Genomic DNA, 27,587 nt, shown 5'->3' on the forward strand with positions numbered 1-27,587 from the left:
GGATCTAGGGCAACCAGGACCTGGGAAAAGACTCCATCTAGGGACGCAGAAATGGCCTGGGGTGTGGTCTCGGTAGGGTAGCGGCCATTGCTGCTTCTTACTAAACAGTGCTTCTGAGGCAGCCCAGACCCCCGGTGACAACACAGCTCCTCCAGCCCCCACGGTCAACACACTGTGACCCCCATTCCCGGCTGAACAAATGCTCCAACCCTGCCCACATCACAGCTTGGCATTGGATCTAGAGCTGCCAGGTCCTGGGCGAAAACTTGATATGGGGCACAGGAGCAGCCTGGCGTGCCTGGGGTTTGGGTGGGGCAGTGCAGCTTACTCTGGCAGCACCATGAAAGCAGCACAGACCCCTGATGGCAGTGCAGCTGCTGAAGCCCCTGCGACTGGCTCCCAGACAAGCAAATGCTCCAACCCTGCCCACTCCATGCCACAGCTTGGTGCTCCATCTGGGGAAGACAGGTCCTGGGAGAAAACTCAATCTAGGGACCAAGAGGAGGCTTGGGGGCTTGGGGTGTGGTCCATGTGGGGCGGCGGCGGCCATTGTTGCGCTTACACACCCCAGAAGCAACCCAGACCTCTGATGGCGGCTCAGCCGCTTCAATTCCTGCAACCACAAGCACCGACCCCCAGTCCCAGCCGAGCAAACTCTCTGGCTCTGCTCACTCCATGCCACAACCTTGCACTAGACCTAGGAAATGACAACAGGCAAAGGATGCAAACTTGGGTTGCATCTGAGCAGAGCTGCAGATACCTACACAAGCAGCACATCAGACTTCTGTAAGTGCAGTAGCCTCACTTACTTCAGCACTCTCCTCCACTGGGGCAAAGGCCCCAGTGCCAGGAGAAGGCATAACGTACACTTAAAGGGAACAGAGCCAGCTGGAGCCCAACCCTCAGGTCTTCCCCTCCAGCAACTGTGGAGCAGACCCCACCCCTGACATGGCTCTAACACTCATGAAGCAGAGAGGAAGTCCTGCCTCACACCTTGCACAGGCTCTAGCTCCTCCAGCATCAACCACACCCCCTATCAAGGTGATAGTGGCCAGCAGACCCTGAGGAAAGATGTGGCTGGCATCCACGTCAAATCCAGTCCTCACACCAAAGACACTGGGCACATGCAGTCTACATGGGGATGCTCTCACATAAAAACACCCCCTTAGGCTTCCCTGGTGGCACAGTGGTTAAGAATCCACCTGCCAATGCAGGGTACACAGGTTCGAGTCCTGGTCCAGGATGATACCACATGTTGTGGAGCAACTAAGCCCGTGCGCCACGACTACTGAGCCCGCGTGCCACAACTACTGAAACCTGCACACCTAGAGCCTATGCTCCACAAGAAGAGAAGCCACCGCAATGAGAAGCCCGCGCACTGCAACGAAGAGTGGCCACCCCACTCACCGCAACTAGAGAGAGAAAATCCCTGAAAAAAATAATGGAACAGAGATAATTAGTCTACCAGACATGGATTCAAAAATTTGGTAATAGGAACTTCCTTGGCTGCCCAGTAGTTAAGACTCTGCCCTTCCAATGCAGAGGGCGTGGATTCAATCCCTGGTCAGGGAACTAAGACCCAACGTGCCACGTGGCATGGCCAAAAAAAATTTATAAAAGACAAGAAAATTCTTAAAAGTCAAATCACAACTCTCACATTGTGCATTTAAAAAAAAAAGTTGGTAATATAAATGCTAACTGAATTAAGAAAGACTATCAATATAAACGCAGATCATCTTAACAAGGAACTAGGACCCAATCAAAAACAGATAATTCAATTTCTGAGATAAAAAACACTCTAGAAGCAATGAATAGCCAACTAAATAATACAGAAGAATGCATAAATGATCTGGAAGACAGAATAATGGAAATTAATCAGAACAGCAGACAGAAAAACAAATGAAAAAAATGAAAGCAACATATGAGATCTATGGGATAATATAAAACATGCCAACATATGCATAATGGGTTCCAGAAGGAGAAGAGAGAGAAGGGGATCAAAATGTACTTGAAGAAATTATGGCTGAAAACTTCCCCACCCTAAAGAAGGAAACACATTCAGGTGCAGGAAGCACAGAGGGTCCCAAACAAGATGAACCCAAAGAGACCCACACTAAGACATATAATAAAAATGGCAAAAGTTGAAGATAGAGAATTCTAAAGACAGCAAGAGAAAAACAGTCATACACAAGGGAAACCCTATAAGGCTATCGGTTGATTTCTCTGCAGAAACTTTTCAGGCCATAAGGGAATGGCATGGTATATTCAAAGTCCTGAAAGGGAGAATCTGCAACCTAGGATACTCTACCCAGCCAGATTATCATTTTAAACAGAAGGAGAGACAAAGAACTTCTCAGAGAAGCAAAAACTAAAAGAATTCAGCAATACTAAACCTACCCTAAAATAAATGTTGAAGGGTCTCCTCTAAATGGAAAAAAGAAGCAAGAACCTATAGGAAAGGGAAAATCCCAATAGGAAAGGAAAATATATAGTGAGGACTGAAGATCACTTAAATAAGCCAGTATGTAGATTAAAAAACAGAAAAATTATAAAAGCAACCATAACTACAATAAACAGTATAGGGATAAGCATGAAGATGTAAAAAATGACAGCCAAAACACAAAATGTGGGTGAGGAGAGTAAAAAATGTAGGTTTTTTAGAATGTATTTGAACTTAAATTATCAGTTTTATCAGTTTAAAGCAAGTAGATATAATTATGGGTCAACATATATGAACCCACAAATAAAACATATAAAAGAGATACACAAAAATCAAAAAGAAAGAAATTCAAGCATACTACAAAAGAAAATCATCAAGCTACAATAGGAAAAAGAAATGAACAAAGAAGAACTATAAAAACAACTGGAAAACAAGAAATAAAATGGCAATAAGTACATACTTATCAATAATTTTGGAGAGGATGTGGAGAAAAGAGAATTCTTGTACACTTTTGGTGGGAATGTAAATTGGTGCAGCTACTTGGAAAAGAGTATGGAGGTTCCTTAAAAAACTAAAAACAGAACTACCATATGATCCAACAATTCCATTCCTGGGTATATATCCGGAAAAAACAAAAACTCTAATTCGAAAAGATACGTGCACCCCAATGTTTATAGCAGTACTATTTATAATAGCCAAGATACAGAAGCAACCCAAGTGCCCATTACAGATGATTTACATTAGAGGATGTGGAACATATAATATATAAAATGGAATATTACTCAGCCATAAAGAAGAATGAAATGCTGCCATCTGCAGCAATGTGGATGGACCTAGAGAATATTATGCTTTTTGAAATAAGTCAGAAAGAGAAAAACAAATACTATATGATATCACTTATGTGTGGAATCTAAAAAATAATACAAATTAATGTATATAGCAAAACAGAAACAGATTCACAGACACAGAAAACAAACTTGTGGTTATGGAAGGGGAGAGGGAGAGGAGAGAGACAAATTAGGGGTAGGGGATTAACAGATACAAACTACTATATATAAAATAGATAAAACAAAGATTTACTGTATAGCACAGGGAACTATATAACCTATAAAGAAATATAACCTGCAAAAATACTAAATCACTATGATGTACACCTGAAACTAACACAATATTGTAAAGCAAGTATACTTCAATTAAATAACAAAGTTAACCCGACACTCTAATCTCAGTGGTGACCAATGTCTTGGCTCATATATATAATTTCTAAATGATCAGGTTCAAAGCACTTTTATGATTTTTTAAAATGAGTTTTCCATTAATTAATTATTTAACTGGCTAATTAATGACTCTTTTTTGTTTGGAGGACAAGAAGAGAGACTAGATGATCCATTGTTGAAAACTTACCTGTATAAAAAAGACTGTGGTTTCAGTAATTCTCAGGATATCTTATAATTAAATATTATAGGTGAATGACATAATGACTATCTATTCTTGCTATAAATAAATATAATGCAATGCTCTGATGGTGACCGGATATTAAACTGTTTATGTGTAATTTCATACTTCATATTCAACATCATTATTATATAAAATTCTTTATATATCATTTTGAAGACTCAAAAGATTTTCAAAAGTAAGCAAGATTTGAAGTTACATTTAGAGATGATGAATTTTCTTATCAAATCTGTTAATTTGGCCCACTCCAGTTTCCTTGAACATTGGGTCTATGGGTCATTATTGATTTTTATAATTCATTTACAAAGCATGCCAGGAATTAAAATATGACTCATGAACACTAGAACAAGTTTATGGGGAAATACCATATTGAAGAAACTACAGATGGAAAAGGCAGCCATCAAACTATGAAGAATTCAAATTTGTTCACGAATTTACATGAAGTATGCTACATCTGTTCACAATTTAGCCTAACAGAAAATTTATTTATTAAGCAACTTCCACTTACAAAATACGTTTAATATTCTATTACACTTAAATTCCATTTGGAGTATGCTACTTTTAGTCTTGCAAAGACCTTAAAAGCCTAAAACGGAAATTAAAACAAACTAATATGACCCATGGTTTCCGTATATAAAGCACATATCAAAAAAGAGAAGTATAGATATTACTCAGAACCGCTTACTTGCAACCATGTCGAGTGCACTGTCCTCTGCCAGAACAGAATCTGAGACACGATGGACCAACATAAACTGCAGGGCAAAAGAGAGCATGTGAAAGATGGCAAAATCACTGGAAAGACGACCAAGAACACCATCAGCATGTGAAACAATTTTGTGAAGCAATACCCATGAAATCTCATTCCTTGTATGTATGTTGTGCACAGGAATCCAGATGACATATAGAGTGCTGCGTGACAAGCTAAGTGCTTAGTTACAAATCTAACAGAACTCTTTTAACTTAAATAATCCTTTCAAGATTTTAATCTTCCATAGCAGAGAAAGTAGGGCCACATGATTTGGGTTCCTTAATGGAGTCTCTTCAGCTAACATGATTTCAGGCAGAATATTAGTGCTTCTGTTTTGAACTCTCCACAAAGTTTATATTCTTCAGGTGGAAATAAAGAATTTAGAAAGGCTCAATTTGATATATCAAAAAATAAATAGATTATAATTTAATTAAAAAAACTATAATTTCATTTTCATCTGAGGAAAATCTATACCACTTCAGATGATTGTTGTATGTATTTCTAAACATTAATTCATCCTTCCTGAAGTGGGGAGTTAAAATCTATGATTGAGCATAAAGTCTTCTCTACAATGCAGACCTTTTTTTAAATGGTGGGCTTGACTGATAATGATCTTACAAACCTAAATTCTAACCTTGGGAATGCTGAGAAAAGGGCCCCTGACTGTCGAATGGTAGGTTCTGAGATACTCAGACTCAAATACATTTAAAGATATTAAACTTTTGATAATCAGTACAATCAGTAACATACCAAATAGTGTGAAAGTGGGACAAACCAATGAGGAATTAGAGACGCAATGGTTACTGAGACCTCCCGTATTCAATTTCAGGCATAAACAAACTTACTATTCATTATCATTTTCTCCTCTGTCTTGTAATCACATCAAAAGAGTTAAGCAATTTTATTTTTAAAAAAAACTTTCCTGTGGTCTATGCTTCTACAAGCATTTAATCCCTGGAAGTCAGTTAACAGGTGCAGCTGTTAGGGAAATGAGAGCTAATGAGATGCAAAGCAGGCCAGTGGAAAAACTCTTTCTCAAGGAAACTGTTGGTTTAGGAAGAGATTAGATAGCAGGCTCAGTTGTTCAAAAGGTATTGGTTTTAGGTGTCAAAAAACCCTGGATTCAAATTTTGGCTTCACATGGGAAACTGTGGATAAGTGATTTATCCTGTCTAAGCCTATGTGTCCCTATCCTTTAAAGTGGGATAATATTCCTTGAGGAAAGAATAAACTAAATGTTTCATGCCTGGAACCTGGCACCATATGGTTATGATCATCATCTCATACTAGAGTCAAGTATCCTTCACCACCTTCCTGCCCCACCTGCTTTGATGGCTCCACTGGACACCGAGTGCTGAGGAATCAGAAAGGGGCTTCATCCTTCTTTAACATGGAAGAGTGTATGGATTGTTTTCCCAGCCCTCTTGATTTTATGGCTGTTGTAGGATTTGCTCTAAGTCCTGTAAGCGGTTCGTTGCATTCTGCGGGGCTGCCCTATAGTGTACCAATGTCATACATCACAAAGTCCCCATCATTAAAAAAACTCAACAGTAGAATAAGACTTTCCAAGTCAATGAAAAAATTGGAAATAAGAATTTTGTTGTCATCTTCCCCTGCTAATGGTGAAGTCATTAGGATTTGCAGTATGAGTAAATTTACAGGCTCTGTTTTTCTAAGAGTGTGGAAAAGATAGTTTTCTTCACTATTATCATTGATGCAATCCAGTTTTAAAAATTAAAAAGTGGTAATAAACATATTGGGCTCTAGGATCTTCCATTTTGCTAAGAATTTCAGGATAATTTCCAATATTGATCTGTTTTTTTCTGTTTTTTTTCTTTGATATAATTCTGAAATTCCATAGTGAAATGGAGGAGACTTCAAGGGTTCTTTGGCAAGTTGACACACATTTCCCTTGGGAGGGAGTGACAGTGTGTCCTCCCCTTGCCTTTGAAAGAAACCAGAGAGCAGGTTCTGCTTCCGCGAAAGCCTCATGTATAGAATAATGTCAGAATTTAAGAGATTCTGCCTCTAGTTCTGCATTCGACCCACACTCCTAACCATACCTATTCCATGTATTTTTATCTTTTCTCATTCTACTCAAAGCTTGATGTTGGGAACTCAGGACTTTCTGACTTTCTGACTTAGAATCATGTTTTATTAGCCTTCTTTAGGAAATTTAGATATTCTTTTCACAGGCTTATGTGACTTCATTTGTGCTCTTAGTTTCCTTATATGCTTTATTTCATTACTGACTTTCCAATTTCTTTTATGATTATTTAAAGTAATCTAAGTTCATTATAGGACCACTGAAAAGTATGACAGCAGGAAAATGTCATCCATATCCCATAAACCAGAGGCACATACTCATTCCCTAGAGCTAATTAACAGGTGTATTAATTCAAATACTATGCAAAGTAGTCTACCAATGGAGAAATTCCATCTTAACAAATTCATCCTTAGACATTTTTGCAAATACACTATGTTTGTGTCCATATGTTTATATCCATACAGCTCATAAGGTCTTTGAAGTCTGGGTCTTTTATTGGTCTTCTTCGAATACAGATTGTTTAAAAAATTTACATTGGCTCATCACCAAATTATCTTGCCTGAAGTTACTCCTGAGTTTCAAGAATGTAAAACTTCTTGAATTATGTATCAATTTTTATATTTTCAAAAATAACAAAAATATTATTAAGAGATGGAAAATCAGCATGAAACAACAGTGTAGGCTTTTCCTGCTTTATAAAATGGACACAAGTCAGTGGCTATACTACTAAATTTGCCTAAGTATTGATATTTTGTCCTTCCTTCCTTCCCTCTACTTCACTGTAGTATAACTCTTCAGTCAGATTTATATACTCTCTGAAAATAGGGAATCTATGAATCTGCCTGTAATGAGAATTATTAAAAGAGTTGGCTATTAATAAAAAATATAAGAAATTTACGGTCATGCACTCCAATAGATTAAATATTATCTTTTCTCAGTGCACTTGTCATAAGTGATATTGGCTTTAATGTAATGCAACAACATTGTTTATCAACAATTCACTTAAAAATTAAAGATAACATAGGATATTTTGTGTATTTCTGAATTTTCCTTTTATACTATTTTCTGAAAAAGAGGTAACAGTTTCACTTCAGAAGTCTCATTTTAGAGATGATGTTTCCTGATGTGTGGTGTCTGCATCTACAGGAGAAGCATTCCAGATGTGGTGGTAGCTACTAAGAGAAGAATGGGTCTTATTTTAATCCATGCAGGATGGTATGTATGTTAATTTTGTAGAAAACATTCAGGGAAAATGTTAGGATATCCCTTGTCATCAACTGCAAGTCTGAGTTTCACGACTTTATGCCTTTTAAAATAATGTATGTTGAAACATAAGTCTAATATTGCTGACTCCACTGTCTTTTTTTCTGATTGTGTATCCCTGGGCTTCTAACGGAATGCAAAGGAGAAAGGGAAGAAAGGGCATTTAATGAATCGTGAGACCATGACTAAGAAGGGTGATTAAGTCTGTGCTGATGAACAAAAGCACAGGAAGACGCTACATCAATGACATATGATTATGACAGACATAAACTAACCATTATCAATTGCCCACATGTTTCCAAGGATTGGTCCCGTTTGTCTCCAGCAAATTCTGGTATCCCGCGTTAGTGCTGCGTTAGGAAGGGGAATCGTTATTCGGTTCCACCTGCAAGAAATTTAGCACAAAAGAGCTTCTTAGCACAAAACAGCTTCACATCCATGTTCACATCTTTTGAATCTATTTTACATGCTTTTGAAGTTCTAGTCTCTGTATGCTTAAGATAGCACTTAAGTTTGGTAATGAACTCTTTAAATTCACCTGTGGAGTTTGTTGATCTATTTATCTAGTGCTTATCCTGTAAAGTGGCAAGTATTTTACATAGTCATCTTTAATTCTCTTAACAGTCCTTAAGGGGGTCAATCATTGTCCTTAATTTACGTGGAAAGTTAGAGTAAATAGCATTACACAAGTATCAATAGCCGGCAGAACCAGGATTTGAGCCCAGGTTCAATTCCAAAGCTTGACTTTCTTCCACTTGTCTATCTTTTCTTAAGTAAGTATTTTGGCAATAAGCCTTATGGCAGTAACTATAGGGTCATCGTATAGAACTTAAGTTTATGTAATCCAAAATATAAAAGCCAAATACCTAAAGAATGAATGACTCTACAAATTGTGATCTTGCATCAGATTTACCAAAGTTACTGTTTTAAAAATGAGATCACTACTAAATCAGATGAAAAAGAGAAGGCAGCTTCCTTACCTGTTATGCCAAAAACACTAATCTCAGGCTTACTCATCGACTTTGAGTCTGCAACATGGATTCAGATCTCTTGCTATGTTAGAATGCACTCACCCACTGTAGTTTTCCGAGGAGTAGATCGTGCTGTGGGGAAGGTGTGGCCCAGCACAGATCTCAGGCAAACATTCAGTGTGGAGCAGGGACCAGGAACGCCCATGGTTGGTAGAAAACTCTAAGCTGACACTGATAACACCAGACCAAGCACAACAAAAAAGGGGCAAAGATAACAAATGTAATGAAATGACTCATCTCTGGCGAGGTACATTAAACATCTGTAGAACTACTGTACAAATTAAGATGCTGTTTCCAAAGTGATTGTTTTCCGCTCTACTGAAGTCTGACCAGCTTTCAAAAGGCAAGCAAGCAGTTAAATTACTGCTATAGAAACAAAATATGTTTTAAAGACAGCGAATGGGAACTTGAGTTTGTGCTCCTGAATCTGATAGATGGCAAGGCAATTACCATGTCTCACACTGCCGCTTCATCCTGTGAATGTCAGACTGACAAAATCCTTAGAAAGGACAAGGGCAACACTTCAGCAAGTGAAACCGAGAAGTCATAGCTCTTGAAGTGCTAATTGATTTCTGTGCCTGTTATTACGGGGTCACTAACCAACTGGGGTCAAGCTTTTCTTTGGTTGTTTTTTCTGCTCTCTCAGCAATCTGTCGGAATGGATGGCTGCCACAGCTCCTCCAAACACCTCTGATACCTAAGACCAAGCTCTTAGCATAAAGCCATTTCTAATCAAAATCTATCTAATCATACTCTACATATTAATTGAAGAACTTTTTTCTTCCTTTGAGGGAAAGTGTGTATTTTGTTAATGGACATTTTATTAAAAATTCAGCTGAAAAGCTACTGAGAAGTTGCTCTGATTTAATAGCCAAGTCCACGTGTTCATCGTTAATTTGTCCACAGGCGCACAGAATGCGGCTTCCTACCTGTTCCCAGGTTGCTGTGTTCCACATCCCAGATTAATGGAAAACTGTATCATGTGAGACATTGTAGAAGGGAGAACAGGTAAGACGTGGAAAAAATCTATGGCCCAGACATTCCTATTATGTCCTTGATGGTTCTTTTGTCTGAGACAAAATCTGGTAGCAGGAGTCTGAAGTTCAGGATTGATGACTACAGAAACCAAAGATGGAACCTTCAAAACAAAGGAAACCAAAATCACTCATAACCTTCCCTACGGGAGTCTGTGAATTCTCCTAAATTCAATCTTGCAATTACTATGTACATAACTGCCACTGATTAAGCACCAAGCAATATTCTGTATGTTCCATTTGTTATGTCATGTAGAAGATGCTGTCCTCATGGGGCACTCATTTTAGTCACTGAGAATTCCTCCTTTGCAGACACCCGGAACTCCCTGTGTGTGACTGATCAGGCCCTCTCTACCTGAAGATAAACTGGTTTAAGGTCTTTAAAAGTTATCAAAGCATATGTATCCATTTTATGTACCTTAGCACAAGATAAAAGCAACTTGACATTTCATCATCAGTCTTCTTTTAAAGTGTATTGTATAATATGAATTCTTTGCCAAACTAGGTATTCTGAAAATAGGAATCTAAGTGGAAACAGCCAGAGCAAAGAGTTAATCCACAATAACTGACGTATTGATTTGGTCTGAGGCATGCAGCTGACCAGAGCGGGTGTAACCCTACCTAGTCACAGCTGGAAGAGTGGTCCACTATGAAATCCCAAATGGTATAACTTGGGTGACCGTAGCATGTGGAGTGTATTGGATACTTTCTTTGGTTGTTCCCTATTCTAGCCTTGATGTTTATCTCCTGTCTTCCTAACTGAAGCTATGAGATGCTAGAGGCTGGCTGTGTTCAAGCTTTTTAAAGTCCCGAAGGTGTCATCAACGTGGAGGGAAGGCTAACTAGTAATGAATGTGTGAGTGTACTCTCAGCACAAATACATCTACTATTAGAAAAGGATAATTTTATACCTTGTGATAAGCATCACATAATTTTGAAGATGTTTGCAAATAACTAGAGCCAACATCTGTCCTAAATCCAAAGGGCAAATCTCTGGCTCAAAAGACTCAATCTCTGGCTCAAATTATCAAAGAAAAAATCAAAGGTAATAGCAATCTGTACTTTTACAATGTCTTCTGCCTAGGAACCTCAAATGCTAAATTAATAGTCACTATGCCTGATGCTAAGTCTGTGAAGCTGCATAGTTAGAGCCACTTTTAGGGCTTTCTTAGGGACGAGAATAATTGTCAGAGTACTGGGCTCCTCCTTATTGTCTCTAATGGGCTGTAATTCACTCTTCCTGATAAAACCTCACTTTTTGCTTATATCAGGAAAAAAAAGTGAACGCTAAAATAATGTCCATGTCACTGTTTTAAAGAAATGTGGCAACTTCCTTGGCTGCCAGAAGAGAGATTTATCCTCTAGCACGGCATCTAGCATGGTCTTCATGGTTTTGACCTGGACTGGGGTGGGGCCGTCTGACACAGATTGGCATGGGTACCTTATATGAGGAATAGGAAAGGGTATCCAGTGTAATGTGCTCTTTTCTTCCTTCAGTCTTTGCATACAGGATGATATCATTTTCATGAGACTCTCCAGGGTCACAAATCCCTCCTGCACAAAAAATTTTAAGTGTTAGAACCAACTTGCATCCATTAACATGTAAAACGTAGTGTTAAATTTCAGGATAAAAAATAATTATGAAACCCAGGTGTCACTTAAGAATGACCCTAAACAAAGGTAACCAGACCCAAAGGAAAAATTTATGAAGATAGTTCAGATAGGCCATGCTAAAGATCAAAGACTTGACATTTGTGAAGGCCAAACTATTTACTTAATGAGATTACTCAAATAATAGTCTGCAACAAACTGTGACTACCTGTCCATATCTTAACTCTGACTAAAGAAGTGTGCTCTGCTTTTTAATAAACCATTACTTCCTTATATTTGAGGTCTTTATGGCCAAAGTTCAGAACCTATTGATTATGGTTTTAAAAAAATTGTGGTGACTCACTGAATCAAGGATTTCTGAAGCAGTGTGTTACTTAAACTGTTGTATGTAGTATCTTTAATATTTTAGCACATATTAGGTATTTGCATTTTTTTTTTTTTAGTACTTAGGAAAAAGATGTTTTTTTAACATCTTTATTGGGGTATTTGTATTTTAGATGTCGCTCATTTTACATTTTTACTTTTGGTACTTCATTTGATTCTTGGAAGCTATACAGAGTAGTTTACTCCCTATCACACTACTTTATAGTCATATGAAATGATATAAAGTTAGAACTGAGAGGTAGTTAAGATCATCCTGATGATGCAACTGAATAACAGAGCAAGTACCTGAAACTGAAGATAATTTAACCAGTTGGTGGAAGAGCCAGGAGTTGATGTTATGTCTCAGCCTTTGACCCTCTATTCTACCGCATTCGGCCAATAATCCTTATTACTGCTGGCTTCTATCAATTGTCAGCTTAACCTGGATTTTAAAGGATTACATGTCTAACCAGAAACCTCTCCCCACTCACCATTATCCTTCATAACAGCACCAAACATAATAGCAGGAGTGGTGATATGTACATGGATTTCCTGGCAAATATTCTACCCCTAAGGTCCAAAATTTATAACATTAACTTTTTATTATTATCTTTTAAAAAAACCCTCTTCCAGTTCTTAAATCAACCACCATTAATGTTAATTTTTATCTACAGGCAATTTTTGTTGCTAATACTCTACGGTGACAAAAAAGCAACCTCAAAAACTCTAGAATAAAGTTACCCTTTAAGAGTTTATCTAATAAAATCAATAAATAATGCCTGAGGGCTTCCCTGGTGGCGCAGGGGTCGAGGCTCCACCTGCCGATGCAGCGGACACGGGTACGTGCCCCGGACTGGGAAGATCCCACATGCTGCAGAGCAGCTAGGCCCGTGAGCTATGGCCGCTGAGCCTGCGCATCCAGAGCCTGTGCTCCGCAACAGGAGAGGCCACAACAGTGAGAGGGCCGCATACCGCAAAAAAAAAAAAAAAAGCCTGAGACTCACCATCTGTATAAAAAAATAAAGTGTCAATTATTGCAAGTGTCTGGCTTAAACTCGATCTGGGTAACTGGGATCTGATCCTGGGGAGAAATTACTGAAATGTGATGTTAGGTAAGAAAGCTAGAACCTGACCAGTACAAGAAAGACCATGATAACAGAAGTAACTTGGATGGTGGTATTTGTGAAATCTGGCATGTTACATCTGTCAGACATATGTAACTTGGCATATAATAAATATTTACTGAGTTAAGTAATCTGAATTGAGAATAGAGAAGCCAGATATAGGGATAATGCAGACCTCATCCTAAAAGATGTTTATTGTTCAATGGCAGCAACCTGTCGAGAAAAATCTCACGATTTTGACAACTGATATCATATTTTTAGCATTTCATTACATACTTTAAGATTATAGTAAATATAGCAAGTAAAGCCATTCAAAATGACAGTCTGGAAGGGGGGGAGAGGTGGGGGAAAGACCTCCATGAAAATTAAATTCTCTTTTTTAAAATGTAACTTTTAAGAATTGACTATTGAGCCCATATTAAAGACTTACCAAAAAAGAACAAAAAAAGGTGAAAGGTCACAGGCAGTGTGGGTTTAAAGCACCACATCCAGAGACATAGGAACTGAAACAACAATTCTCTCTAATTTCATTAAAATTTGTTCCCTGTAAATCCTCTCTGCTCTCTCAAGAACAGTTCGTGAACTGCACCTGAGTTTCAGAGAGAACAGAAACCCACATGGGAGGCTCATCCAGCCTAGAATGACAGAAGAAGAAAGTCCAAAAGGAGCCAAGACTTTAAAATGATGACAGACTTTATCTGAAAGATCCCTCTTGGGGCAATTTATCAGTTCTGTGAAGTTTCAGTGACAGCAGCTCCTACAGAAAGACACGGATTCTTCTTCAGCTTCATTCACTTTGATGTATTGTGGAAAGGTATGACTCAAAGGGCGTTTTGTACAGCAATTAAGGTACAGAAAATTTCAATAGAAACTAGATGGACAGTTAGTTTTAAAGTATTTTAAATCCTGTTTTAAGTAGATTTAAGACACTCATTTATATTAAGAAAGTGATTTTTTTTTTTATTGACTATGTGCGGGACATTGGGCCTAAAGGGGAGATAAGCCCTGACCTCAAAAAGTTTGTAATTTAGCAAGTAACTAATACACATGTCTAATATACATGAAAGAATGATGATTAGCAGTAAACTGTGTTGTGCTGCCATAACTGCAGTCAAAATTCAGAGAAAAGAGATACAAGTGTAGGCTAAAAGGGCTGGGTATATAGGAGATGCTAAGTAAATATCTGTTGAAGGAATAATAAAGAAAACAAACCAAAAAACCCAAATGAATGATGTATATTACGTTATTTTTGTCATGTTCACTGCATTCTGGCTCTAAGAACAGTGCTGGATACTAGTCCTCAAATAATTTGTGTTGTATAAATGAAAATGTGTGAATGAAGGAAACAGAACTTGAACCAAACTTTGAAAGTTGAGCAAATTTTCCAAAAATGGTAGTCACAGCAGACTGATATGAACCAAAGGATGAAACCAGGAAAGACACGTAGGCAGTGTCTAAGAAGAAAGGAGTGTGATCTGATCTAGATTAACAATCAGTCACTGATTTTCCTAAGGCACCATACTTAGTGAGGGGTTACTTACAAACTGTCTATCATATCTTAAATCTCTTCCCATATTGTTTTCTTTTCTATCAGCTACCAAAGTTTTGAAGTCTCTTCTGTAGAATCCAGTCTTATCCTACCTTATCCTACTGTCATCCTGTCCTAGCCTAGCCTAGCCTAGCCTACCATATCCTATTCTAAAAACACCTTTGCTGATTCTGCTTTCTCCTCAAGGTCAGACCCCATTTCTTTCCTTGTGTTTACTGGTGAACTTCCTGAAAGAGCAGTTCTCAGTCAGTGCCACGTCTCCATTTCTTTTAACTCTATGCTCTTTGGCTTCCCAGGCACCACACCATGGGGAGTCACAGGTGGGCTCTCAGCCCTGTCCTGGTTGACCTCTGACCTCTGTCTCTGTGGCCTTCCTACACTGCTGATCACCTCCCTGTCATCCCATCCCTGAACCACTCTCTTCCTTTCCCTCTTTAGCATAGAACCACGCCCTCCTCCTGCATTTCCTTATGCCCTTTCTCAGCATCCTTTGTCTACTCCTTTTCCTTCTACCTATACTTAGGTGAGGGTTTTCCTTAAGGTGTTTTCATGTCCTTTGCTTACTCTGTCCCCTGCTTGGGAGAACACAGCAACTTTAGTGGCTCCGGTTATCACCTGTATGCTGACAACTTTCAAATCCGATTCAGCCCCTGAGTAGAATTTCTGCCTTCATATGGCCTTTCAGAACCCTCAACCTCAACAAATCTAGTATCAAAATCCTCTACTGCACACTTGATCTTTATTGTGATCATACTTATTTTTGACATTTCCTATTTTGGGAAATGGCACCATTCTTCCAAACATCCAGGAGAGAAATGTGTCCTCTCAAGACTATTCTCATAGTCCCTAGTCAGTTGGGTGTGAACTTCAGTTGGTTCCTTCTCCAGTTATTCTATCTCTGTCCCCTCCTGCACATTATTGCCACCATCATTGCCATACTTCCTTTGTTGCTTAGACCAGTGCAATAGCTTCCCTAATTTAGGGTTGCCAGCTAAAATACATTGCATGACCAATACTTATACAAAAAATTATTCGCTGTTTATCTGAAATTTAAATTTAAATAAGTCTCCCCCACCACTCACTAAATCCGTCAACCCTATCCTACCTGGTCTTCTATCCTCTAATTTCTGATTATTTCAGTCTTTCCTTCACACTATGCCAGAATTATCTTTCTAAAAGAAAGATGAGAATATATTATAGAACTGACAGAAATCATCTGAGGGCTCCATGTTGCCTAGAGTAGGAGAATCCAAATTCCTCAGTATGATGTTAAAGAAAGTCACTCACTACTCTGGCTTCAGTTCACTTTTCTAGTTCCAGTTTATGTCTTTCCTTTCAACTATACTGGGAAAATCACCCAGCCCCAAACATGTCATATACCTTTCTACTTGTGATTTTTCTCAAAATGCTGCCTTAGTTTGAACCTTCAAGTCTAGTTCAAATACCATCTCCTTTGTGAAACTCTACCCTAATCCCTCCACTACAATACCCAGAGTTTCCTCTGCACTTCCATAACATTTTCATTCCATTACAGCCAAACTGCAATCTCTTTTATAGTTAAGTGTTACTTGTGGGCAAGGGCTCTTAAGTAATTTTTATACATAAAAAACCAAAGATATATTGAGTCTTAAGTATTTATTAGACACCATTTTGAAGGCTTTGCATGTATTAACTCATTGATCAGTAACTCTGTGATTTAGGTATCATTATTTTCCCCAGTTGTAGTCTCTATATATGCTAGCTCAGTGCTCTACATTCAATAGGAACTCATTAATTTTTTTAATCGAATGGAGATGCTTTTATTTGGGATAAGGTACTTTGGGTCTATTCAAGTGAATGTTTTCCTCAGAGTCAATATAATTTTAATTGATTCATTAATAATCTGCTTTGTTCTAGAAAGAATTAAAGATGACTTAATCTCATATAGAGATGACAATCTCTTACATAAAGGCATCGAATGGTTTGATTTACCGTAATTTACTACTAAAAAATGAAGAATTCAAATATATTTTGTGAAAAATGAAAAAAAGGGAAAATACTTAAATTAGACAGCCATATTAAATGTTTATTACAATTTGCCAGGGGGTGACGGCAGTTCTTAAAGTTTCCCAGGAATCACTCTTAATAAAATGAGAGCCAGTTTGAGTTCTAATTATTTAAAGGAATTGAGGTCTGGGTCTTTAAATATACAACTCATTTCAGAGTTAAGGTGAGGATATCCTTATGCCAGGAAGATTATATTATTATATTTTATATCCACAACTTCCCTGTTACCAAACAGATCATTATTGGAAATGAGGTAGCATCACACAGGCAATGTATTTGAGAGCATGATACAATCTGAAGTTTGCTTTGCCACTCTGAGCTGTAGGAGGTGAGGAATGTGAGAAAAATAATAGGCACTGCAGAAGCCTAGACTTGGAAGGTCTGTTTGTCCTGATGAATCGACATCTTTGCTAGTAAGGTCAAAGGTGGACAGTGTTTATTTCCTGTTTCACTACCAGGTGTTGCCTGTGCTTTTCCAGTCATTTAACAAAAAGGCATGTGACACCTACTCACATTTCTGGAATGACATCCAGTGAAAGAGTATGTAACTGTGGCTCTTGCTGACGAAAATGATAAATTTCAGAGGACACCCATTTCAACCCCCTAATTCCTCCTTGGGTATTTTTCTAAACTTTTAACTATTTATTTGCTCTGCAGTCATCTGAAGAAAAATAACATCTTATAAGCACTTTTTTCCTTTATGTGTTTACCAACATATTAGAAAGTACAGAATAGTATTAAAGCATTAAAAAGTATAATAAATCTGTTTCTTTCTTAGCTTCCTACAAAGAAAGAGTTATGCAATGATGAGATATCCATGAAAACAAATGATTCACCTTGATAATTGTATTTTGGGGAGGCTAGAGGCTTCAGACAAAGGAGTTACTTTGTTCTTAGCTTCTCTCTTGTTGTCTTTTCAGCTATAACCACTGCAGGAAAGGTGGAAGGAAGGTCTAAAGGCATTTTGTCTTTAGGCCTAGTCATGCAAGAACAAGACTAGCTCTTGCACAGGATGGTTCCAGCAAGGCTGGTGTGAGGCAGGTGTGAGCACCACAGACTTTTGCTCAACCAGTAGAACTCATAGTTCATGAATTTTAATTTTATATTGTAGACAACAAACAATCTTACTTCCTCAGGAATAGGTGCTCATCTAGAATTTGCCCTAGGTCAATAAAATTTGTTCAAAATGTACCTACCCATAACAAAGTAAAACCTCAGGTTCCCGTAACCAGTTGTGTCCAGGTAAGGAGTGCATATTTTCCTCTCTCCATCTTTGAGGAAGACCATTGATAAACCTGATTCTATTGTTCCACATTCTGTACCAATGACAGCTCCCAAGATGTCCCACCTTTAAAAAATGACAATCACTAAGAGTTAAAATAGTAAGTCGCAACTTTATAGCGTATAACATTTTATTTTTAATGAGGAACATATACTTAGTAATGAATAATTCTGAAATAAAGATGTGGTACTACAGGCACTTCCCTGGTGGTGTTGTGGTTGAGAATCCGCCTGCCAATGCAGGGGACATGGGTTCGATCCCTGGTCCAGGAAGATCCCACATGCCGCAGAGCAACTAAGCCTGTGCACCGCGACTACTGAGCCTGTGCTCTAGAGCCCACGAGCCTCAACTACTGAGCCTGTGTGCCACAACTACTGAAGTCCGTATGCCTAGAGCCCATGCTTCGCAACAAGAGAAGCCACTGCAATGAGAGGCCCACGCACTGCAATGAAGAATTGCCCCCACTTCCCACAACTAGAGAAAGCCTGAGCATTAGTGAAGACCCAATGCAGCAAAAAATTTAAAAATTAAAAAGAATAAGATGGGGTACTACAGATCGTGGGTAATGAACAAAGTTTAAAACACATTCCATTCACAATTACAGTTTTTCTGTAGAGGATAAGTTTAATCAATACTACGTATAGTTTGTCTACTACAAGATAGCCTTTATTCTCAAAGCACTTACAGTTGAGGTGGGGAATCAAATTTGAACTAAGGAAAAAGGAAATCATAAAAGATAGTGCCATAGTATCATAAATACTTGTATGCTGTTTTTCACATTAAAAAATAATCATAGGATGAAAAGTCATACAAGCTGGAAAGAATCTAGCAAGTTTTCAAAAAGGGGACGGGATTTAAACTGTCAAATAGGTATTTGAATATGTAGGAAAATAAAAATATCTAATATATAAAAACTCTTATATCTCCTTAGTATTTATCTCTGCTCATGTCTAATTTGGCCACCACTTTTCACACAACTAACTTGCTTACAGACAGAGGAAACTGGGACACACAGAGGTAAGTGGCTTGCCTAAGGCTGACTGCCTGTTTGGTTTTAAATTGAGATCTTCTGTTTCTTAGTTCACTGTTATTTTAGTAGTTACAGTTCTAAAGAGGACACTGTGCCAGGACAATTATGTTGAACTGGTTGAGACCAAGATGTTTAGGAAATGCTTAATTTTTTGTCTTTTAAAAGATTATTATCGGGCTTCCCTGGTGGCGCAGTGGTTGAGAGTCCGCCTGCCGATGCAGGGGACACGGGTTCATGCCCCGGTCCAGGAATATCCCACATGCCGTGGAGCGGCTGGGCCCATGAGCCATGGCCGCTCAGCCTGCGTGTCCGGAGCCTGTGCTCTGCAACGGGAGAGGCCACAAGAGTGAGAGTCCCGCATACCGCAAAAAAAAAAAAAAATTATTATCAATCATTCAAGGAGAAGCAGCTCTTTTTCCTTTTCTTCTTTCAAAAAACTTTTTATTGCAGATACTCTCCTTGTGTTACAGTCTTTCAGATTTATCATTTCTTTTCTTTTTTCTTTAATTGGAGTAAAATTGCTTTACAATGTTGTGTTAGTTTCTGCTGTACAATGAAGTGAATCAGCTATTCAAGGAGAAGCAGCTCTTAATAGTACTGGACCACTGTAAATATCAGGAACCTCTCTCGACTCATACAAGAAAATTTCACACTGGTTCATTGGTCTTTCACCTGCTCCATTTATCCCAATAAAGCCACTCAGCCTACTGCTCCATAAAGCAAGTTAAGGTTATAAATGATGCATATGATGACTCCTTTTAGGCATCCATCTGCTTTAGGGTATTTTTAAAATGAAAAATTAAATTGGAAAAGATCAGATTGTCATGGACTGAAAGAACGTTTTATTCAAGTGAGAAATGAGATTAGTAGTCTTTTTCTCTCATTAGTTGTAAATGATTAACTCTTTTAGATTAATCTAAAGAAATTATTTTCATTGACTTCTACCACTGAGAGGGCTATATGAGATATGATCCGGGCTATACATTTCTTTTTAATCTTTATTTTAAAGTCCAACATATTCAATTTTACTCCAGTCTTTATTTATCCCACTGTAACGGTTGGAAGATAATAAAAGTGAGGTTATTTTCTTTAGAAACCCAAATATTTAAAATCAAAGGCTTGATTTAGTTGGCTCTGAAGAGAAAAAAGCAGAGAGAAATCTGAAAATCATTTTGTAGAAGTCTCATTGCTTTAAATAAATTATCTTGCATTTATTAAAAATTCAGTAGGAGCTTCTTGTAGCACAAGCTCATTCTTCGTGAATTTGTATAAACACTGGCTCGAGCTTAGTTGGAGGCAAAGTATCCTTGAGGGGATCCCAGAGCTGCATCAACTACTGAGGGACCTCAGAGATGCCCTTTCACCTGCCTGGACTTCAGAATCCCTCTCTGTAAGGTTGCAAAGTTATGGTCTTTTCCAATTACAAAAATGTCATGGTCTCTGACTCTCTCTTAATATAATAATTACATGAAGTAAAATTATAGCACGACCAAATCTTTGTGGCCAGCAGTGGTATTTAAAGAGCTCTATAGTTTTGGCAATATCTTGGATGGCACCACAATTTCCCTGAAAAGGAATGTTACTTTTCTATGGTTTAAATTATGTTTCCTCCAAGGAAATGTGGTTCTTTGTGAACTGCATCTGAAGGAATGTCTGCTAGAGGGGAGAACTCTCTGCAACAGAGCAATTTATATTTATCTTTGATGGCTAATTCTAAAAAAAGATCCCTTACATTATTTATTATAAATACATTGGTATCTATTATTTATAATAGAGTGGGGCGAAGTTGGAACACACAAAAAAAGTTTAATAATCAATAAAATGCCTTCAGGCAACTTCATTCCTTAGAGGTAGAAAGGTCACAATAATATTTAATTTATATTTTAAAGTATGTCCTTCTACTTTCTGTGTCAAAAAGAGAGTTCTTTTTGTAAGCAAAAATAATTTAAAGACATTTCTTAGCTGGAAAGCTGATGATCCTCCCTATCAGCTGCTTTGGAATGCTTTGAGAATAAAATTAATTATGTTTGCATTAGCTTATACTTTAATAGTTTTAAGAATGATATGAGAGTATACGTATAACCGATTCACATTGCTGTACACCTGAAACTAACACAACATTGTAAGTCAACTATACTCCAATAAAAATTTTTAAAAAAGAATGATATGAGAGAGTAAAACTTAAATGTTCTCACCAAAAAACCCCCAAACAAACAAACAAAAACAGATAAATATGTGAGGTGATGGATATGTTAACTAGATGGAGGGACTCCTTTTACAATGTGTATGTATATCAAATCACCACAATGTACACTTTAAATATCTTACAACTTTATATGTCAATTGTATCTCAATAAAGCTGAAATTAAGAATATTTTCTTCACAAGCTTAAAAAAAGAATGACACATATTCTTTGAAGGGCAATCTGGCAGTAACTATCAAAATGAAATTACATACACACATATATAAGTATATGTACACATACATGCCTGATTCTCTAATTTTCTTTTAGAAATATCTCTTTCAGAAATACTTTAACAAGTATACAAAATTTTATTATAATATTCTTTGTCTATCAATAGAGGTTTAGTTAGATAAACTGGTATGGTGCCTTTCTGAAATAATGATATATATTTACTGGCAGAAGAGACATTCATAATATATTGTTAAGTTTTAAAAAAACAAGTTGTGGGACTTCCCTGGTGGCGCAGTGGTTAAGAATCCACCTGCCAATGCAGGGGACACAGGTTCGAGCCCTGGTCCGCGAAGATCCCACATGCCGCGGAGCAACTAAGCCCGTGCACCACAACTACTGAGCCTACGCTTAGTACAGCACGCGAGCCACAACTACCAAAGCCCGCGCGCCTAGAGCCTGTGCTCCACAGCAAGAGAAGCCACCGCAATGAGAAGCCTGTGCACCGCAACAAAGAGTAGCCCCTGCTCGCCACAACTAGAGAAAGCCCGTGTGCAGCAACGAAGATACAACGCAGTCAAAAATAAATAAATTTATAAAAAAATAAAATAAAATATCAAGTTGAGTATAGTAAGGGAAATGTGACTCTAGTGTTTTTTTTTTGTATAGCCAGCAAAATTTCTGAATGATATATGCCAGAATATATGCCTACATTTCAACAGTGTGGAGTGGGATTAGCATTGGAGGACTTTTAGTTTTTACTTTACACATTTTTTTTTTTGCAAAAGGAAAATCATTTTCAGAAAAAAGAAAGGTATTCAATTTATAATTCAGAATGAAAACTTAAATGATCTCATCATAGGTTGATGAAATTACTAAGAATATGAACATAGGCAATAGAGGTCTTACATTTTAATCACTTTTTTCCCTACAAATATTGGCATAAAAGGCTCTAAAGGGTAGTGGAACATTTCACATTATCTATGAAAATTTATTTATTTTTTTGCGGTACGCGGGCCTCTCACTGTTGTGGCCTCTCCGCTGCGGAGCACAGGCTCCGGACGCGCAGGCTCAGCGGCCATGGCTCACGGGCCCAGCCGCTCCGCAGCATGTGGGATCCTCCCGGACCAGGGCACGAACCCGTGTCCCATGCATTGACAGGCGGACTCTCAACCACTGCGCCACCAGGGAAGCCAAAATTTTAAAATTTTATTTCCCAGAACATATTAAACCACCTAAAGTTGGTGACTTTAGGTTTGAACTAAGATATAGAATAGAGCCTGGCTATTAAGATCCTACATTTACCAAATTCATAAGGTTTTTTTTATCTACTAGATATTCTCTGAAGTTGAATAAGTTCATTATATCCATAAGGTCTCTCTCTATTTGGGATGAATTCTCTGATATTTAATATGGGATGTGCCATAGGAAAAGACCCTCCACATTCCTTTATATTCATGAGGTTTATCTCTAGCATGAGTCCTGTGAGGTCATTTTGACTAAAGGCTTCTCCACCTTCACTGCATTTATAGGTTTTTCCTCCAGCATGACAGCTTAGGTGAAGGTAAAGGATAAGCTCTATTTGAAGGCTTTCCTGCATGCTGTGCATTTCAAAAATTCTTTTCTTCAATCGGTTCCCCTATATTTCACTCAAATTCAATTTTGCTTTAGGTTTTTATTACATGCATTGTATTTATTTACACTCTTGCTGGAATAACATTAATAAAGAATATTGGCTTCAGAATGGTAGAAAGCACTCAGCTTTCTCACCAATAAGACAGAAATATGACCTAGACTGAGGATGTTTAGAGAAAATGATGTACTGCCTGGTGTATTACAGTTTCAATAAGTGTTAGTTTCCTTTTCTCCCCCTGTAAAATGTAGTACTATTTTTGTTTTAAAATAAGCGAAAGTGGCAATTCAAATGAACTTCTAAATTATGAGTATTTTTATTTTTTTCACACTAGAATTAGCAGAGCAGCAATCTTAGACAATGTTGTAGTACAATATGCAAAGGGTAATTGCTTAAACAATTTAAGCAAGGGGATGCTTAGCTGAAAGAAAAACTGTACTTTCTATCCGTGGGTTTTTTGTACAGTTTAAGATTTTGGCTACAAATCTATCGGGGTGCTTAAATTTATTACTTATGTGATCTAAATGGTCAAGTGGGTTTTACTTTAATAGTAATGAACATGCCTGTAAAAAAAAAAAAAGACCCACTTAATACAGTGTTAACTCAGTCTGTCAGTCTATCTTAAATTCACTTACCCTGAATTAGAAGCTTAAATAAAATGCCAGAGGTAACATAATTCTTCTGGGTAGGATAGAGGGAAGAACTGTAGAAAATAGCAAGAAGATGCTCAAACTGTTCTGAAGAGTTCTATGTAATTTTAAAGCCAATTTTTAATAAAAGCATCAACTGACATTGAAGGGGCTATAATGGAGATTGTTTTTGTTGGTCTATATGCAGTTTTGGTTTTCAAGGTATATGTAACATTCTTTGGAACTATCTCCTCAGAACAAGGAAGCCAATATAAATTTGTTTTATTGAGTTTATATTGCTTTTTCCTTGGTTTTATTCCAGTGGATAGCATTGAAATTTAAGAAAGGCATTTTGAGTCAGTTTCAGGACTGACCCTCTTTTCTAAGCAATGCCATTAAAAAACATAACTAATACTTGTATTTTGGTCTCTTTATAATAAATCACCTATCAGAGATTAAGTCATGGCTGACCTGAGGAAAACATTATCTGTGCTCAAATTTTTTTCTATAATCTTACATGAGCTGTTTTAAAATATATTTCTTGAAAGAGCTTCTTCAGAACAAATTTATAAAGCAGTTAATAGGGTGTGACGGTAGCAGAGCAGGATTGTTAGGACCGGAGGTTGGAGAGAACTGGAAATAGTCAGGTCAGCAGTCCAGAGACTAATCTCTCTGACCATTTGATAAGTCCTGTTTGTCCTCTGGCATCTTTTGCTGGTACGTGGGAGAATTCTGGTACATCTTGCTGGTACGTGGGAGAATTCTGGGTATTCCATCTATTTGTTTTCTAGTATGATAGCAATATTCTCATTATTGGAAAATAGAAAGAGTAGAAGAAAAAAATCACCCATAACCATACTACCCCAGAGACAAGAACAATTTATATTTTACTATATTTATTTCTAATATTTTATATGTATATTTCCAAGCGGTCATGATAATATTATACAGATGGTTTTGTATTTTGCCCTTTTTCATTTACATTAGTAATATACACATTTTCCAGGTTACTATTAACTCTTTATAAATGTGTCACATAATATTTTATTACATATATGCCAAACTAGTCATTATGTCATTGTCATATTTCAAAATACAAAGCTAAATAATTATACTACTTAGCATACTTTATGGGGCTGAGGAATAAATTCTCAATTTCCTAATGCTCCTGAATATGTTCTAGATAACCCTGAGCTATGTTTTGTGAGGGGTCAGAGTTCTGCTTTTCCTTCGTATACACTCCTACATATTCAGGACTGCCTTGTGGTCAGTGTGCAGCAGGTGAACTACTGAGGAAAGACTATAGAAAATGAAACATGCTGAAGAAGTGGGCATCTGAACATTTCAGTGCCAGCAGCCTCCTCTAAAGCCTTCTACAGAAAAATCCTATCACGGGCTAGTGTTATGCCAAGCTGTGAGGAATTAAATCACTTTGGGAGGATTCAGATTTCACTCTCTTCTTTCTGTGACTTTAGTAAAGAGTGTCCTCTCTTGAAGAGGGAGTGAGTTGCTGTATTCTGGATGCTCACATGGACAGCTGGTTTGGAGAGGGGAAGGGGTTATTAACGAACTCAAGAATGGCAGTGCCAAAACAAAGATGTACACATGCTGCAAATTAAAGAAGGGTTTAAAATTTCTATGAAGGAATTCCAGAACAATTTTAGCATACCTAATCATATGAACTTATTCTTTTATTATTTGAAAATTTACTATGTTTCAAAACAGAAAAACAAGCTGTGTAAACAGAAAGTAATTTTAGAACCCACATCAAAAGCAAACCGGAACAAGTAAGAAGTCTTTTTTTTTTTGCGGTACGCGGGCCTCCCACTGTTGTGGCCTCCCCCGCTGCGGAGCAACAGGCTCCGGACGCGCAGGCCCAGCAGCCACGGCCCACGGGCCCAGCCGCTCCGCGGCACGCGGGATCCTCCCGGACTGGGGCACGAACCCGTGTCCCCCACAGCGGCAGGCGGACTCTCAACCACTGCGCCACCAGGGAAGCCCAAGAAGTCTTTTAACAGCTTGCAACAAGTTTACTCTGATCCACTTTAGCACTTCCGTGGTTTTAAAATATATCCAATTATCATTTTAACTAATACTGTCTTTTTAAAAATGACATTTCATTGGTTTATTTAGAGAATCCAATGTAGGTTTCACTGGACTATTCAACTTTGTGTTTCTTTCATATCTTATTAGTTACTATGAATATAATTTTTCTTTGAGTACCACTTTGGTCATATCCCGTTACCGATAGTAAGCATAGTTGGAATAACAACCAATTTTTAAGTCTTCTGATTGCTTATTATATGTCATGCATTGTGCAAAGTGTTCTTCATATACTGTTGCATAGGAAATTGAGTCATTTGTGGTGATGTGGATGGACATAGAGTCTGTCATACAGAGTGAAGTAAGTCAGAAAGAAAAAAACAAACACCGTATATTAATGCATGTATATGGAATCTAGAAAAATGGTACTGATGAACCTAGTGGCAAGGCAGGAATACTGACACAGATGTAGAGAACAGACTTGTGGACACAGTGGGGTAAGGGGAGGGTGGGACGAATTGAGAGAGTAGCACTGACATATATACACTACTATGTGTAAAATAGTTAGTGGGAAGCTGCTGTATAGCACAGTGAAATCACCTCGGTGCTTTGTGATGACCTAGAGGGGTGAGATGGGGAGGGTGGAAGGGAGGCCCAAGAGGGAGGGGATATAGGTATACAGACAGCTGATGCACTGTGTTGTACAGCAGAAACTAACACAACATTGTAAAGCAATAATAATCTAATAAAGATGTAAAAAAAAAAGCCACACACACAAAAATACTTCTTTTTAGCCCTTTAAATGCTTAAATCTGAATTCTACTTTATCGGATTTGAATATCTGAAATTAATATGCCTCCTTGCTTCTTTTGCTGCATTTATCTGGTATATTAGTTTCTCGTCTTTGACTTTCAACTTCTTGTGTTGTTCTAGTTTGAGTCTCTCATAAATAGCAAACATATAGCTGATTTTTAAAAAACCTACTGTGAAAACCTCACTTAATAAATGAATGTATCTCACTCAAATTTATTGTGTACTGATATGTTCCTGCCAAATTGTTTTCTGTTTTCTATTTACCCTGTTTTTTATTGTTTATTTTTTGTCACTTTCCTGGCATTTGTTGGACTAAGTACTCTTTGTTTTATGTTAACCTAATGCTTTAGAAGTTATGTAGCCTATAAATTGCAAATTTCTTTTTTTTTTTAATTTTTATATTCTATTTAACTTATTTTTTTATACAGCAGGTTCTTATTAGTTATCCATTTTATACATGTTAGTGTACATATGTTAATCCCAATCTCCCAATTCATGACACAAACACTTTCCCCCCTTGGTGTCCATACATTTGTTCTCTACATCTGTGTCTCTATTTCTGCCCTGCAAACCAGTTCATCTGTACCATTTTTCAAGGTTCCACATATATGTGTTAAAATATGATATTTGTTTTTCTCTTTCTGACTTACTTCACTCTGTATGACAGTCTCTACTGTCATACCATCCATGTCTCTACAAATGACCCAATTTCATTCCTTTTTATGGCTGAGTAATATTCCATTGTATACATGTACCACATCTTCTTTATCCATGCATCTGTCAACGGGCATTTAGTTGCTTCCATGACCTGGCTATTCTAAATAGTGCTGCAAAGAACATTGGGGTGCATGTGTCTTTTTGAATTATGGTTGTCTCTAGGTATATGCACAGTAGTGGGATTGCTGGGTCACATGGTAATGCTATTTTTATTTTTTTAAGGAACCTCCATACTGTTCTCCATAGTGGCTGTACCAATTTACATTCATACCAACAGTGTAAGAGGGTTCCCTTTATTCCACACCCTCTCCAGCAT

The 27,587-nt window shown here is 37.6% G+C and overlaps 1 protein-coding gene across 2 annotated transcripts in view; it reads right to left on the minus strand.

Annotated features, from left to right (window-relative positions):
* RELN (reelin) overlaps nt 1-27,587 on the minus strand; it is a 518,443-nt gene that overhangs the window by 166,549 nt on the left and 324,307 nt on the right. For both annotated transcript variants that reach the window (XM_032643899.1, XM_032643900.1), the window contains exons 12-17: nt 17,908-18,059; nt 11,460-11,572; nt 9,914-10,122; nt 9,027-9,155; nt 8,229-8,338; nt 4,581-4,647 (exon numbers count right to left, since the gene is read on the minus strand). In XM_032643899.1, coding sequence (XP_032499790.1) covers nt 4,581-4,647; nt 8,229-8,338; nt 9,027-9,155; nt 9,914-10,122; nt 11,460-11,572; nt 17,908-18,059 — 780 coding nt within the window. The remainder of the gene's footprint in view (nt 1-4,580; nt 4,648-8,228; nt 8,339-9,026; nt 9,156-9,913; nt 10,123-11,459; nt 11,573-17,907; nt 18,060-27,587) is intronic.

This window comes from Phocoena sinus, chromosome 9 (genome assembly GCF_008692025.1).
Source record: "Phocoena sinus isolate mPhoSin1 chromosome 9, mPhoSin1.pri, whole genome shotgun sequence".
Classification (NCBI taxonomy): Eukaryota; Metazoa; Chordata; class Mammalia; order Artiodactyla; family Phocoenidae; genus Phocoena; species Phocoena sinus.